The sequence below is a fragment of the Camelus ferus genome, chromosome 13 (assembly GCF_009834535.1).
Source record: "Camelus ferus isolate YT-003-E chromosome 13, BCGSAC_Cfer_1.0, whole genome shotgun sequence".
In the NCBI taxonomy this organism is placed as follows: domain Eukaryota; kingdom Metazoa; phylum Chordata; class Mammalia; order Artiodactyla; family Camelidae; genus Camelus; species Camelus ferus.
Genome location: NC_045708.1, coordinates 63,573,256 through 63,590,185, shown reverse-complemented (window position 1 = coordinate 63,590,185; position 16,930 = coordinate 63,573,256). Strand labels below are relative to the sequence as shown.

The 16,930-nt window shown below is 43.0% G+C and overlaps 1 protein-coding gene across 2 annotated transcripts in view; it reads left to right on the top strand.

Moving 5' to 3' along the window:
* LPAR3 (lysophosphatidic acid receptor 3) overlaps positions 1–14,958 on the top strand; it is a 77,450-nt gene extending 62,492 nt beyond the window's left edge. For both annotated transcript variants that reach the window (XM_032494693.1, XM_032494692.1), the window contains one exon: positions 13,173–14,958. In XM_032494693.1, coding sequence (XP_032350584.1) covers positions 13,173–13,501 — 329 coding nt within the window. In that variant the 3' untranslated portion in view covers positions 13,502–14,958. The remainder of the gene's footprint in view (positions 1–13,172) is intronic.
* Positions 14,959–16,930: the final 1,972 nt, after the last annotated feature.

The following is a 16,930-nucleotide window of genomic DNA, read 5'->3' as shown; positions in this document are numbered from 1 at the left end:
AACAAATGCAACATGAGTGATTAGAGAAGCTGGCTATTTAGGAATCAGCAGGATGCACTGACCGGCAGACTCTCTCCACCTCTGCCTGCATGCACCCAATGCTTGCTTAGCCTGCTTTCACTGTGATGGCTTGAAATGGGGGGAAAGAGGAGAATTTGCTTTCCTGTGTCCTAGTACCGGTTTCCAGATGTCCGATGAAACTTTGGAAGCTATGAACTACGTGCTTAACAACCATTTTATTTGTTTGTTTGCTTGATTACTTTTTATAATAGACATAATGGTGGTGCGTTAGTTTGCATGTTTCATGGGAGACAGCGGATTCTTCAGATTAGCCCATGTAGCTGTCAGTTGTGTTTTTATTGGTGTCCCTCAATCCATTTAATCTATAAAACAATCTTCACGTGCCTACACCCACAGTGGAAAACGTCCTCTGAGCACAAAGAGCTGTCTCAAAGCCCCAGTGCACTCTTTCCCTGACGTCATTCTTCAGAGCTCTGTTGACTTTATTAACTGTAGTTCGTGTTCATTCTTTGCTTTCTAAGCCCACAGGACATTAGCAGCGGTGAACTGAAGGGCAGAAGGGCTTGTCAGAGGCACAGGGACCGTGGGCTATGGGTGGCCGATGGCCTCCACCGTGAGGGGACAAGTGACGGACAACTGTCGAGGGATAGCACCCCCCGGGGGTGACACAGTTACCAGGAAGAGGCAGAGGTGTGGTCAGTAGGCTCTGCTTCATGAGGAGGGGAGGAGGGGCTTCTATTTAAAAGGTTTTGAAGCTTCAGATCTCTGGAAGGTGGATTTAGGTGGACCCCATTCTCTGACAATAGATAAATAAAGGGATCTAGCCAGCCCCACTCCCATAACATGTAATCTGGAGTGGCTTCCATCTCCCCAGCCCCTGTCTTCCAGTGGGGACCAGCCCCAGTTATGCTCTTGGTGGGAAGGGAAGTGGTCATCTGGGACCTTGTGGCTCAGGGTACAGTCCAGTACTCCCTTTTTTCACCTTTGTGCCCTTTATGAGTCATGTATGATGAATGGGAAATGGTTCTTTCAAATTCATATTGCAATAACACACCTCACATTTTCCACAATTGGTTTGTATTGATTCCACTTCAAGGGTGATGGTGTGGTTTTACCATTTAATGACCTTTCTGTACACTTGCTGTGCATTTTTCCTGCTTAGTAAACTCTCTGTAGGTAAAATGGAGCGAAACTGCTGTTAAGAGATTCACTGGGAGAGGCAGCCTGGACCTTCCCATTTCTCAGATACATGGGATCAATCTTATGACACTTCTTGCTGTAGAAATCTAGTGCGTGCAAATATGTGTGTTCCCCAGATAGAAACAGAAATAGCTTCAGTGATAGCTTATTATCTCAAAGAAAAAAAAAGAAAAGAGAAAGAGAAATGCTCATAGCAAAAATGAAGACTGCAATGAAAGGCATAAGGACGAAGGTAAAAACCACTCGGATCATGCTGCTTACAGATTCTATCTGCTGGGGTATTTGGATATATATTTTGGGATCTTTTCTAAGTGCGTACGCACACACACACAGATATAGGCCTGATTTATTACTTTTAATCAGAATGGAATCATACTATCCGTAGTGTTTCACAACCTGTTGGGGGTTTTTGTAAATTCAACCATATATTATGAACATACTCTATTATTATTGTTTTCAATATCAACATTGTTACTGTTTTTAATATTATTATTGTTTTATACCAATATTATTATTTTGAATTATTTCAGTATTGTTTCAACAATGTTATTGTTTTTAATATTTCAAAAATGTTGTTTATATTGAAAACAATGTGATAATAGCTACACTGCCATAGGTATTCTTAACATTTACAGCCTTTTAAAAACTCAATCCGTGGTGACCCTGTGGGAGACAATAGTCCCAACTGTCCTGCAGACCGTCAGGCCATTTGCCCGTACAGTATCTTGTGTGCACCCTGCGTGGTAACCATTTACTCCTCTGTCTTCTTTGTCCTGCTATTCCCAACTCTTAACAAATGCTCACTGTATATTAATTGAATAAATGTTGACTATCTGAGAGCCTTCTAGGTGCCCCATCTAGACCCCAGCTTCTGCTGCAATCATGTGACACGCATCTTAAATTTACCCCCAAATTCTCCCACTTGGCACCCTACAGAGCCTCCATTTTTGCCTTTCTCCTCAGTCACTTGGACTATACGTCGGCTGTGACTGAAGGAAGCTACACTGAAACCCAGAAATCATCAAATGTAAGAGCCAGAAGGAAACTTCGAGGTCATTTTAGCCCAATCCCATTAACATACAGATGAAGAAGCTGGGGGCAGAGAAAGAGAATGACCTTTTTGAAAAGCATACTCTAGTCAGGGTCTGGTTTCAAATCCAGATCCCTCGCTCCTTCATTTAACAAGCTTCTATTAAGTACCTACTATGTGTACGACACGTGGCTAAGCACTGGGCATCCTAAGTTGAATATGATACAAAAGGGATCTCCCTTGAGGATGTCAGTCTAGCAGGGCAGCCGACACAGGACAGAGGGGAGTAAATTGTGTGTGCGTGTGTGCATATACACGTGAGTGTGCGCAGGTGTGGGCGCACGACAGCAGCTGGAGCCCTCTCCCAGGTGTGTTTATGACTTGCCCCGGGGAGCACAGCCGGGGAGGTATCTGACACTATCCAGGCAGTCGGAATGAACATTTTCTGAGTGTTTTCTGTGTTAGGCACTCTCCACCCATTATCTCACTAAATTCTCACAAAAATCCTGTCAGGTCAGTATCCTTCCTGCTCATTTCATAGCCAAGAAATGGAAGGAGGAGCAGGCAGGTGAACTGATTTGCCCGTGGGCATAAGCCAGGGTTTCAGCTCAGGGGCTGCTTGATCCTAAGCCTGTGCTCTTTTTACTATCATAGGGATGGTAAGTGGATGTCAACTCAAATTCCAACTGATCGCTTGAGGCTGTTTGAACCCTGTGCTGTAAAGAATTCTAGGCGATATCTGAGCTCTTCTGCTCGTAGGGTGGTGGATTAATGATGGCGGCCATGGGCTTAGGGTGGAACGTGGTAGCCCTACGTCAGGACGCTGTAGTTCCTGAGTTACTCAGTGCTGTCCACTCTCCCAGGCCCAACCCTCTCTAAGTCAAGTCCCCCAACTCCTTCCTTATCCTGTTCCCTTCCTCTGAGCTCAGAACAGTATTTTGTGCCACCTGGATGTCCAGAATCTCGTCTCCTAACCCGGTCAACTTCCTTGTGCAGTGTCCCATGCCGTAACCCTTTTAAGATTTTTAGTCCATCAGTGATACCTCTTTTATATTGCCCCATGACCCTGCTCTGTGCTGATGACAGCTTATGTCATATGTAAATTATTACATGCCTACAGCTTAATATGTTTATGTTTCTGGGTAAAGTGCAACGGCAGGCCTTCCTAATTCAAAGGAGTGACTGCAGCAGAGGGAATTTCAGACCCTTGGGCTGGTGAGGTGGGATCTGTCAGTCGTTAAGTTTATACCAAGTGGCTGCCTCTCTGCCAGTGCACACAACTGACCTTGCACCTTTTCTTAGATGCTAGAGAGCCCTGGATGTAATAGTGAGGCGCTGAGGTATTGCAGGTCTGTGCATGTGATGCTTAAAGAGGAATCTGGAGCTGGAGATGGTGTTTTCTTACTTACACAGTTTATGGTTTCCAGCTGTTGCCCTGAGTTAAACGCTAGAATTAGGTCTAGGCTGTGGTTCTAGCTGGTATGCCTCTGCTTTAAATTTTATCTCGTAACCCCTTGGCACCAAGATTTTCAGTTTTCCTAAACTGGCCACAAATTTGAAACAAGTGTCTAAAACTAGTTAGAGTCCAAAGATCTCGCAGTAGTAACAGTAGTGCTACATGAATTGGTGGTGGAATGCTGAACTGTTCAGCGTCTGTTTGAAGTGTCTCCCTGTTTTCTTGTTTTCTGCAGTAGAAATAAGTTACGTTGACTCAAGGTATGTGTTTTTGCGCCTTTCACATATGTGACAATCTATTTTCTGAATTACTGGACTTCTAAAACACTGTGGGCACGTGTGTATGGATTTGAATGCAAACCACATCTGGAAGTGTTATTTTTAAATGATTGAATAAACTCTTTCGCATCAGAAGAGCATTTTCCCTTGACCATCCCATTCATGTGTAACTTATACATCATAATACTTCTAACAAGAATATCCATTGACTTTAAAATTTTACTTTTCAAACTCTTTTCAAATAAGAAGAGAGCTCCCCAAAGCTGAGGTTCACCACCTGATTTTTATGGAGAGTTGTAATTTTCTATTTTAGTAAATCAGACAGCCCTGTGGCTTTCTAGGTTAGCATTATCGCTGGTGCCCTGCAGTTTTTTTCCTGGACTAAAAACAAAGAATAACAGAGTAAACATATTTAAAATATATCCTCTCGTTTGATGAAATGAGCAGCCCATGTGCCAAAGTGAGAGCGTGTGCGTGACAGCCTTTATTGTTATGCGTGTTTCATGTGCCACTCAGATGTCAAGGTTCCTTTTTAATTGCATGTGTGAATTTTTAAACAGACAAAAATAAGGCTAACTAGATGGAATAGAAAAGTATGGTCCTGAAGAACAGGTTCCGTGCAACTCAAGGTCTCAATCTTCTACATATTGTGTCTGTCACCAAAACCCCAAGAACTGTCTTAAATACATTCTAGTGAGGGGCCCTTCTCCCAGGTGGGCTGTAATGTAATGTAATCTTCTTTCCAATACTCTGGTATTAACCAGAGTGTTGAGATGTTCTGAAAATGTCCAAATGAGGGGGGGGGGGGATGGTGCTCGCAGATTATTTAAACATAATATTGACTAGGGACTTTGAGAGATCTTTTACTTCATTTGTCACCCATATGTTCAGTTGTAATTGTATCTTCCAAAGTGATTGATGTCCCTTAATTTGATGTTTCTGATTACCCTAAATTGTAGTCATTAAATGTCATTTCAGTACTTAATTGAATATCCTAGTATATGATTCACTATACTTCAGAAACTTACGTTGAACTCACGGTACTGGTTTTTGAGTCTAGCACTGAAACTAGTTGAATTACTAGAGGAGAGCTCATTTGTAGTTCATAGGAGTATTAGTCTCCTCAAAGGTACTGAAAGAACATAGAGCATCATTAAAAATAAAGAATAAAAAAATGATTGCTTCTTATCAGTATGACTGACCTGTCACATGGCTGGCGATAGAAGGAAGTTAGATTTGTTATGTGAATGCAATCGTCATGAAGACATCCACTCTTGGGAGCTGGCACCTGGTAGGTGATTGCTTTGTATTTATTAATGAAAGGTCATATGGCTTCAGTTCCTGCCTGCTGCTGGTGACTCCCAAGTCAGCATTTCAGTGTGGAGCTCTCAGAGTTCTGACCCACATTTCTGGCTGCCTTCTACACGATGATGCCTGGAGGAGCCACAGATACTTCAAGTGCCCGATGCCTAAAACAGAACCACCATCTCCTCCTAAGCCTGCCCCTCCTCTCTCCCCTCCTTGGTTATCAGAATCACATGCTACCCAGTCACCTGGAGTCTTTCCTCTCCCTCACTTCCTAGATCCAATTGTTTATCCATCAAGTATTACAGTTTTTCTTTCTTACCACCTTGCTAGCCTGTCCACATCTCTCCATCTCCATCGCCACTACTTTGTCAAATCCTTAGATTCCACCTGAATTTTAGCCAGTCTTCTGATGAGTCTCCCTGCCTAGGCCAGTGGTCCCCATGCTTTACTGTACTACATCACTCCCCAGAAAACTGGAGATGCCTAGATCATGCCTTCATCAGTTTCTCTTTTGGTAGGTCTGGGTGGGGCCCAGAAATCGGAATTTTAAGCAGGCACCCCAGGTGATTCTGATGTGGGCAGGGTGGGGTGCGGGCTTGGAGCTTCACGTGCCTCCCGTCCATTCTGAGCACTCAGACACAGCTTTGCTCTAAAACAGAAGACTCACCCATGCCCCTGATTAAAAATCTTCAAAGAACTACCATTCCATGGCAGTGGTTTTCAGACTGTGGTCAGTGAGGTTCCCAGGGGTTCCTCAGAGGTTCCTCAGTGTGTGCACGTGTGTGGTGGGGACGGTTGGAGGGTGAAGGGGAGGGTGAATTCTCCATGAAGAGCTTTTAGTTAATTCCTCCCACCCCCATCCCTTTCTTTAGTCAGAGCAGTTCTGCTTTAAAGGTTTAACAGGAGATTTTCTTTGGGAAGTGTCCCTTTTACTTTTTAAAAAAATGATAGTCTATGGGAGTAGATTTCAAACTTTCTTTTTTTTAAATCAGGACCCCACAGTGAGAAATAATGTGCATTCTGTAACATGGCCCAGTACATACACACATATTTTTGTGTGTAACCGAAACAAGTTTCAGGAAAGCTACCCTTACTATACTTGCATTCTGATCTTTTCTGTTCTATTTTATTTTTTAGAAAATTGCTGGTTGCAACTTACTAAATTGATTTCACAAGCCGCTAATGAGTTGCAACTGAGCCTGAAAAGCCTCTGCTCTAAGCTCTCTCAGTAGATTTCCTTTATGAACCATGGAACATAGAAGTATTTTCCCAGTCCTCCGGTGATGATGCGTGACTCAGACCATTCTAGATGCTTGAGGAGAGGTTAATTCAATACATACAGTGGACACCTGAGGGCATGCAGACTTAATTCTCTTGATAAACTCCTGGTTGAAAAAGGCTTATGGGGTGTGAACTATACAATAAATCCAAACTCCTGAGAATTGGCCGCAGGGCCCGTCTGGGTCTGACCTATGTTCATCTCTCAGGCTTCATCTTACTTCCCCAGTCACTTTCCTGGGTTAAAACCATCCTGAACTATTTGGAATTCCCCAAGTACATCATGCTGTTTCTCACCTCGGCAAAGTCATTCTTGACCTTCAGAACTCAGCTCAGCTGAGTCATTTCACCTGCGACCTTCCTTGAGCGTAGTCAGAATCGTCACATCCGGGCTCCGTGCCTGTCAGTGCCCAAAGGGCGGGACCAGACAGCGCAGGGCATCAGCAGGTGCTGCAGTTAGTGTGGTACCAGGCCCCCCGTGGGCTCTTAATAAACTTCAGTTATGTTCGATGGACTTGTCTTCTCTGCGGCTGAGCGTGGGGCTCCATACTTAATTCTAAGGACACAGACAGGTATGAGGCACAGCCTGCATGCTTAGGGAGCTTAGAACAGGCCTGAAAAACAGGACATACTTATTAAAAATTACCTCAGTAGAGCACAATGCTCAGGAGTTTGCATGGGGGACTCGGGCCTAGGTTCAAATTGTGAGCCTTCTATTTATTGGCTTCTAAACCTGGGACAAACTCTCGAGCCATTCTAAAGTTCAAACTCATCATATGAGAGACTGGGAAAGTGAGAGCGGCAACCCACAGGGCTGTGAGTTTTAAACAATGGGTGTATGTGAAGCTCTCAGCACACTGCCTCGGCCCAGAGCTCTTGGGAAATGGTAGAGTGGAATCAAGCCAGCGATCTGCCCAGGGCCCTGTGGATGTTGTAGGCGGAAAGCGCCACAGGAGTTCAGAAGAAGGAGTGGTCACCGTGGGCTGAACGGATGGGAGAGGTCCGGTGGAGGAGGTGGAATAGGAGCTAAGCTTAGCATGAAAAGCAGACCTTAGATGAGGAGGCAGGAAGGCATGGCAGGGTGAACCAGGGAGCCAGCCAAGGCCAGCGGAGGATGGTGTGTGCCTTGCCTGCAGACTGGCTTCGCTGCTGGTGCTTGTACACTTCATGTATGCCTGAGATATGCTCCAGCATTTTCCAAATAGAAGCTGAAGGTATTGATCTAAAGGCAATTTTCTCATGGCAAAGAATTCTGCCCTCTTTCTCTTTTCCATGACTTTTTGCCAAGTCCCCATAGGTTGTAGGTTAAACTATTTTTGGATCAGGACAGAGAAACAGTTTTAAAACTGGCAATGCATCATAGTCACCCAGGGAACTTTTTAGCCCTGCAGATTTCCACATCCCACCCCAGGGAGTCTGCCCATTGGGTCTGATGTAGGACCAAGGGATCTGCATTATTAAAAAGCTCCTCTGGGAATTTGATGGCCAGCTTTGGGAACTGCTAGCTCAGAGAATTCTTCTTAATCAGTTTTTAGCCATACTGTCTGATGGGAACAGTACATTGTTGTCTGGGAAACCAACAAGTCGAATTTGAGTTTTATGGGGAGTTGAAACTCATAGTTTGTAGAATGTAGCAATTTTCTACTTGGAAAGAAGTTTAGAAGCCATTTAACCCTCTCTCTCTCTCATTTGGGAAGAATCCCTTCCCTTTGTTCATCTCAAGATGATGCAGGCAAAGGAAATTCCCTGGCCAGGGGAGGCTCTCTGTCTGCTGGACAATGAATTCCTCTCCTAAATAGTTTCATTTACTTACAAAGAAGTCTTACATCCAACTCTGCCTTTTTGTACTTTTCCATTTGTTTCAGGGTGACCTTCAAAGTAAGTTGTGCTTCCTTTTCTGTGTGATGGTCCTTCAGGTCTTTGGAGACGGTTAACACGATGTGTTTTTCCTTGACTTTTCTTCTCTAAGAGAAACATTCCTGATTTCTTCCACTGGTTCCCAGATAGACCCTTCAGATCTGCTCCTACTTGTTAATGCCCGATTTAGAACAACAACAACAACAACAACAACAGAAGTGATTTGGGTTTGTCATGATGACTCTTTGAAAGCCTCGCTTGTTCCCAGCTGTTGTGGTCTGAGCATTGAGTTTAAATACTCAAAAAATATTCATCTTAGTTTTTTCTTCTAGAATTTATTGGAAATTGATAAGGGAATGGCTGATATGTATTTCCCAGGACCTAGCATCTGCCCCTCTTTTAAGAACTGGGACAGTTGCCCATTTGTATGTTTCTCCCACATTCTTCAAGAATTTTCCATGATGACAGATTCCCAAGGCCCAAACCGTTCCTGACATTTTCTTCCCCTTTTGAATGTTTTTGGTGATCTCATATCTGCTGCTGGTGACATACAGTAAAAAAAAAACAAACAAACAAACAAACAAACAAACAAAAAAAAAAACCCAAAAAAAAACCCAAAGAATGAACTGTTTAGATAAACTGTGTCTCCACTCTGAGATGTGCTTAGGAGGGAGAGCTTGGCCGCCGGTGGACGAGTCTCGGAGCTGCACGTTTCCCAGCATTACCGCTTGGGGTGTAGTCATCGTCTTAGACGGCCAGCTGAAGCTCCCGCTCTCGAGTTCAACAGCGCCCTTGTTTGGGCTGTTCTATCTGTCAGAGACTTGCCTTTTGTTGTTCTTGGAAACAGTATAAAGAAAAGGTCAGCAGATTTTTGTTGTTCTTAACCTGACGGCCAGCCTATATTCTGGTTGAAATTCTTTCTCCTTTTCTTTCCTCCTTCCCTCCCTCCCTCCCTCTCTTCCTTCCCTCCCCAGAAAATCTTTCTGTTAGCAAACCAAAGAATGATATAGCTGTGATACATGCAGTTTCACAGTCAGATATGACAGTCTCTGAACAGGACTTTAAAGGCCAGAAGTACCCTCCCCCGTCCCCCACCACTTACTTTAGAAATAAGATCCTTTGTGGCTCCCTGCTGAACAGCCTAGCATGTGAACGGGAGCACACGCTCTGGGGCCAGGCTGCCTGGGTTCAAATCCCGCTGCTTCCAACTTGTCAGCAGCATGGCTTTGAGATTACCAACTTCTCTGTGGTTCGGCTTCCTCAGGGTGTTTAAAATGAGGGTAGTATATGGATATAGTATGTGTGTATATACAGTAGTACCTATTTCCAAGGGTTGCTATGAAGATTAAATAGTTAATTCATATAAAATGCTTGGAACAGTGCCTGGTACATAATCATTGCTCAATGAGAAGCGTGTCAAGTGTTGACTGAATGAATTATTTTATGCAATTCAATGCAAATGGAAAATGTATACAAATTACCACACTATGACAAACAGGGCATCAATTTGAAGATTTACTTAGAGCGTTTAGGTCCCCTGAGTAATCCAAACTAGCGTTTCATGCTGGGGGAAAAAAACTTTTATGATTAAGAAAAACTCCATTTTAAAAACAGGCTTTAGGAAAACATATTGGCAATTTATTTTTAGCCTTCTTTTTTTGATGTGCGTGTATGAAATAGATCATTCAAACAAAATTATATGAGATATATGTACAGTTTCAAGAATAACACTTAAAAGAATAAAAAGACATTTTAAACACATGTGTACTTGCCTCCTGATTCAATAGAACATTATCAGTGTCTTTGGACCCTCCCATGTGCCCTGTCCCAATGGCCCTCTCTCTCCTATCGAAGTAACCATATCATAAATTTCGTGTTAACCGTCTTGCTTTTCCTCGTGGTTTTATCACATATGGATGTACTGTTAGACATCAAATTATTTAGATTCACTTTTTTTAACTATACAATTAACGTTGATTTTTATTATTGGCATATGGCTGACCCTTGAACAACAGAGTCTTGAACTGAGCAGGTCCACTTATGTGCAGATTTTTTTTCAGTAAATACATACTACAGTGCTACACAGTCTGATGTGAGGTTGATTGAGTCTGCAGAGGTGGAATCACAGGCACGAGGGCCGGCTATAAAGTTACACACAGATCTTCCTCTGAGCAGAGGTTGGCACCCCTAATCCTTGTGTTGCTGAAGGGTCAACTGTATTTGGATTTATTTCCAGCATCATATTTTGTTCTTTACCCCACTTTCCTATGTTTCATTTTTCTCCCTCCTTATTTTTGTATTGAGATCTTTTTTTCTTCTTTCCTTTTGTTGCTTTCTTCCCCTTCCACTGGTTTGGAAGTTATATACTCTATTAAATTTTGACGTGCATATTTAAGTATAAAGTTTATCAATATTTTTCCCTCCTACCCATTAACACAAAAACCTTGGAACACTCGCACGGGGATTTCTTTGGAATTCTGCAGTTGCACACAGAAAGGACTCTTGTCATCAAAGTTGGTAGCTTTTGATGTCTGCTTTGTTTAGTTCTTCCCTCTGGACCACGTAACAACCCTGTCTCAGGAATAGCAGAGAGAACACAAGTGTTACTATTATGGGAAATACAGCCCACTGGAGCTGGATTCGGCCTTAAAGATGATCTGAACTAGTGTTTTTCAAACTTTTGACTAATCCTAAGAGTCAGAAATAATATTTTACTTTATAACCAATGCACACAAACATACAGTATATAAAACTGAAACAAAAGTTTCATGAGACGATACTTCCCTTAGTCTGTTTCACAGACTCTGAGCTATTCCATTTCCATTCTTTCATTACAAAAAAAAAATACCTTTCCAAACTTATTAAATTGATTGCATACACACTAAGGTATCCTGGCCCACAGTTTGAAAAACCCAGAATGTGCCTAAGGTCCTCAGTTTACAGTTTAGGAAGCTGAAGTCCAGACCGATGACATGGATCTCCCAGAGCTGTACAGTCAGTGAAGAGTTAGGACCCAGAGATCTGATCTTTTACCTCCAAGTTCACTTCCTTTTTTTATATATGTTAGCCAAACCAAAAATGATACAGGATGGGGGGAAAAAGGAGCCATTGGAGAGCTTCAGTTATGAAATGGGGCATGAAACGCCCCGAGAACTCCTGCAACCTACGTTTGGCAGACGTCTTTGACAAAGCATCTCACGATGACCACTGCTTCGTGACCCCAACACAGGGTCAGGTGCCACTCTTCATTACCTCTGAGCCTCACAGCCACCCCGTACAGTTGGGATCATGACCCTTACTGAATAAGGGGTTGAAGGCTCAGAGGGGAGCTCATAAGGTGAGCAGCGGGGCATAGCTGTCTGACCCCAGAGCTCACGGAGTTTCATGGCCTCACACTGCCTCTTTATAATTTTTGACTTACTTATTATTGTGCCTCTCAGAAGGAAGATAAGACAAAAAGAGGAATACTGTTCAGGTCTGACTCTAACCAGGAAGAGCAACTAGTTGGTGATACGGTTCACAGACTTGCTTATTCTGTCTCTGCCATTAATTAGCACCTTGGCTCCCGGAGAGCCTGGTCCTCTCCTTGTTCACTGTCTAGTACAGTCTTGGCGCATTGTAAGCTCATGGTGACTGTTTGCTGAATGGAAAAGTAAGGGCATTTAGCAATGATAAGGACCCTGGGCCTGGACTTTGGGAGAAAGAAGCCACATCACAGGTTCCATCATGGCCAAGCGTGCAGCCTAGGGGAGAAGCTGCCTGGGTTTAAAATTTGATGTTCTTTACAAGCTATTTGATTGTAAGCAAGTTCTCTTGTGCCTCAGTTTCCTGAGAATGACAATGATGCCTACTTCATAATGGGGTTCTATGAGTTAGTAAGGGAAAGCACCCACATGTTAGCTGTCATGGTTATCTGATGTTATGGTGTCTAAGTAAGGGACTATTGAACCCATGTCTCATATTTTAGGAAAACCATACCAGAAAGCTTCGAAGTAAGCCAGCTACGATCTCAGAAGAGACTCCCCTTCATGTGCCATTGGTGCTAAAACTGTGCTACATAAATGAATGTGCTATTCACAAGCATGTCTCTATCTCATCATGAAAGGGAAAGCTTTATTTCTGATTTAAAAATATCTCAATCTAGAGCAGATTATTAAGACGATGACCGATGAATATGTCAAAAAGAATACAGTGCTTAGTAAGCATCAGCATGGGTTTATGAAGAATACAGTTTTTGAGCAGGTGACTTAGTTACAAGACTAGGAGCATCCCACAGACGCCATGTGCCTTATTTTCAGGAGAGCATGTGGAAAATCTGATTTAGAGAACAGCAGCATGCAGGGTTAAGTGAGTGAGGCCTCCCCACACATGCCCTGGAATTGAGCTTCAGTCTTCTCACCTACAAAATGTGGCCGATGACTGCAGCTGCCTGCTAGTGTGATTCAGAGAACGGACAGGGACAAGGTCCGTGTCGTGCTCAGTAAGCAAGAAGTAAGTGTCAGCCCCTAATCAGGATAGCTGGGTAAGCCGACAAGAAGGTGAAATGGCACGTGGTTAACGGTCAGAGAGGTTCTCCGCTATTTGCTTCCAACAAGCCCAGGCAGAGGAAGGCTGGAAGTGGGTTTTGCAGTAGTCAAAGCCTTAAGGTCCCCTTGATGCCTCTGATCAAAGACTGGACGAGAAGAAACCTAAATAATTAGCCTGAGGTCTGAGCGCCTGTTGCTTCCTCCCTCTCTTCCTCCAGGGGCCTTCGTCGTGTGCTGGACCCCGGGCCTGGTGGTTCTGCTGCTCGACGGCCTGAACTGCACGCAGTGCAACGTGCAGCACGTGAAACGGTGGTTCCTGCTGCTGGCGCTGCTCAACTCGGTCATGAACCCCATCATCTACTCCTACAAGGACGAGGACATGTACAGCACCATGAAGAGGATGATCTGCTGCTTCTCTCAGGAGAAGCACCCGGAGAGGCGCCCCTCCCGCATCCCCTCCATGGTCCTCAGCCGGAGCGACACGGGCAGCCAGTACACGGAGGAAAACGCCAACCCGGGCCCGGTCTGCAGCAAGAACGGCCCCTGAGCCGCGCCTGCTCCTCCGCCGGCCCCGCCCCGGTGGGAGGGGCACGTCAGGAACGGTTACTGTCCCCGGCAAAGCCCACGTACAGTGTTATTTGAGGTCTGAATGAATTATTGGGAATTTTTAAAAATTGTTTTACATAGTTTAAAAAGCACGGGCAGGAAAGAGAGGGCAGAATGCATTTACAGAAAATGCACAGGAAGCGGGAAGGCAGACAGTGGATTCCTGCTGGGTGTCCTGGAACCCTTCGGAGCACCGCCGAGCAGGCCGTGCCTTCTGGGCTCTGCCACCATCTCGAGCCATTCTCTTTGTGTTCTCAAAGAATGTTGTCAAAGGGCTTAGGCCAAAATAAATTAAAATGTTACTTGAGCCACTTTATGTAGCTGTTTGGAAAGCCTATGTAGTTCTTTCTGCATGCATTCGGAATGTTTTTTTTTTAAAAAATGCTTCCGCGGTGATGTTTTTCTCCTCAAACAAACCTTGGCCAGTAGCTTGGTGTACAGTAGGAATCTCAGAACAACAAATCAGTAAGGGCTCCAGAGTAAACTTTATTTTTAACTGAAAAACATTCTGAGGAAAAAGATTTCCTTTAAAAGTAATAACAAAATGGTAAACGTAAAAAGCTCCTTTTGAAGCCAAACAAACAAACTTCGATGTGGTCTTCTCAGCGTGCATAGGTGAATAAATACACCTGCATATTTAAACATTTCAAATGTGTATTTGAAGACATCACGGACAGTGATGGTGAAATACATTCACCGGCCACCTAGACTTTGCAATCTAGGACTACAGCTGTAGAAATGACCTGTTGTGCTCCAGAACAGCAAGACGTGATTGATTTGGAAACAAGCACACAGCGGGGTAAAAGGTGTTATTGACATGCAGGCTGAAGTTCTTGTGTATATGATCAAATATGAGCCCAACTGGTCTTTCTATTCAGTTCCCTCCATCCCACTGGTGGCTTGTCAGATTTAGTATATAGAATAATTTTCACATTTCATATTTTGCCCAAAGTTATTGGCATGCTTCCAGTACTTATTTTATTTGTGAACTGAATTTTGATCTGGATTCTATTTAAATTTTTTCCCCTTCAAAGGCGACATGAAAGGCAAGTCAGCAAGAAAAAAAAATGCATACACAGAGGCTACTAACCAGAGTTTTCTATGTAATGCATTTAGAGTATATTCTGATTTTAAAATAAGAATATCTTCAAAGCAGATATTATAGTATTTATGTAGTTTGCAAAAGAAGTTTACATTTTTTGCTATTGTGAGGTAACATTTATGTGCAAGAACTACTTGTAATAAAAGGATTTGAGAAGTCATGCTTTTAGCTATAATGGCCTAAAATAGAGAATATTATGATTTGAAGGGATAGATTTCACAAACTGTGTAGTTAAGTGGGTCTATCTAAAGCTTATGTCAAAGCTATCTATAAAATAAAATAAAAAAGAGAATCTATTTTCTCTTGTTGAGATGCATTATTACTCTGTGTATTTTCTAAGTAAAAATGCGGTTTGTGGTAACTAAGGCACACATAGCTGTTGCAGGGGAAAAATCAGGTTTGCCATGAAGTACATACTCTCAGTGTTCTATGTGAGCATTTGGAATCCACAGCTGACCGAAGGGTGGAGAATTGAAATTGAATTCCAGTCCCTGAATAGCTACTAAGGGATCTTTAAAGGTTTTATTTTGAGGAAAGCACCATTTTTAGTACCCTGCAGCAGAGTGTCACAGTCAGAATGGTGTCTGGAGGGGATCCAAGAGTGGAAACTCAGGATGGAAATATATAGCTTTTGTTTTTATGCACACACATATCTCAACCCTGGTGCAAGTGTAGAGAAGTCATGTATATTTGGAGATGACAAGTACCAGCCATCACAGGACCCACCAGAACACAGCAAACCCACCTCTTAGTTGGAAAAAAAAAACAAAAAACAAAAATAAAGGAAGAATATGCCTTCTCAAATCCTAGGATCTCAAGTGTATCTGCAAGTCATCAAGAAGATGGTTCTAAAAATTTAGATCAGAAATTTTCAGACCAGCCCTTGACTCAAAGCATGGGCTACTCCCTAATCAAACGAGATTTAATTTTTTTCTTAGATTTGTAGCACTGTCCAAGTGTTCTGCTTAATCTACGTTGGGAGAGAATTTTGTCCTTCATGAAGACTGTCTGCTTGGTAAGAAAGAATTTTTTGGAAATAAACAGAAGTTTCTTGGTGAAAATTTTTAAAAGTAAGTGGTAGACTTGAGGCCCTAATGTGACTTCTAGAAGCCCTAAGCACTGAAATGATTAGGCCTCCACTTGTGTAATTCCAAATACAAACAACCCTAAGCTATAGAATAAGTGTATAAGCCTCCAACAAAGCTCTAATTTCCCTCACCATCAGCACTTTAATGTGTTTTATAAATGTTAATAATCAAAATTTAGAAATTCCATTGCCCCTGGTTCACCAGCACCTGAGCTCACATTTGGATGGTGCAGGACAGGGTCAGCAGTAGCGGCCTTGGGCAGCGGGGGGACACAGGAGGCCGGTGGTGGGGTGGGATGGGCGTGCAACTCTGTCCATCTGCTGGTGCCGCCCCATAGAGACCATAAGGCATGCCATGCACTGTGTTTGTAGACTAATTCCATAAGGTTGACAGTGTTTTGTTCTTATTAGCTCATTAATCCCCTAATCATTCAGGGAGTAGGGAGCAATAAGAATGGCCGTCTTTTAGTTGATTTACTGGGCATAATGAAGGCAGACTCCGTGAAGACACTCATGAAGGTGACTTATTGATAAACTGAAGCCTTGTTAGAACCAGGAGTGAAAATAACCACAGCGTTACTCTACACGGTGATGCATCTTACTGCATCCTAAAAAGAATCTGGAACACACAGAAGCAGATCTGACTTCTGGGTTGCTCACCAGCGAGTTACATTCCCTTGGCAAACCACTGAACGTGAGATTTAATTGGAAACCCCTAGGGCCCCCTCCAGCTTCACATATTTTCAGGTGTAAGAGCTGAGGTTAGAATCACTTAAAGGCATAAAAAAAAAAAAAACTTTAAAGGAAGCTGCATTCTGTGAGGGATGCTCTCCCAAACACATCACATAATTTAAAATACTGTTAAGACTAGACTTCACAGAGAAATAACATTAGGATGGGAGATGCTGTTGTTGTAGAATTTTATTTTAGGTTTTTTTTTTTTTTTTTTTTTTGGCCCTAATGCTGTATCTATTTTTATAGCATTCTCTCCAGTGCCTTTTAGAGTGTGCTGCCTCCTAAATTAACAGATGGTAAACTATCAATGGCAGTGGTTAAGGGTTCAGAGAATTTCATTGTACATAATTTCTGAACTAAAAGTTTATAGTGCAAGTGATGGTACAACAGTCACTGAAATCACGTGGGGATTCTGGTACAGGTGGATAAGAGGATGGGTCATCACA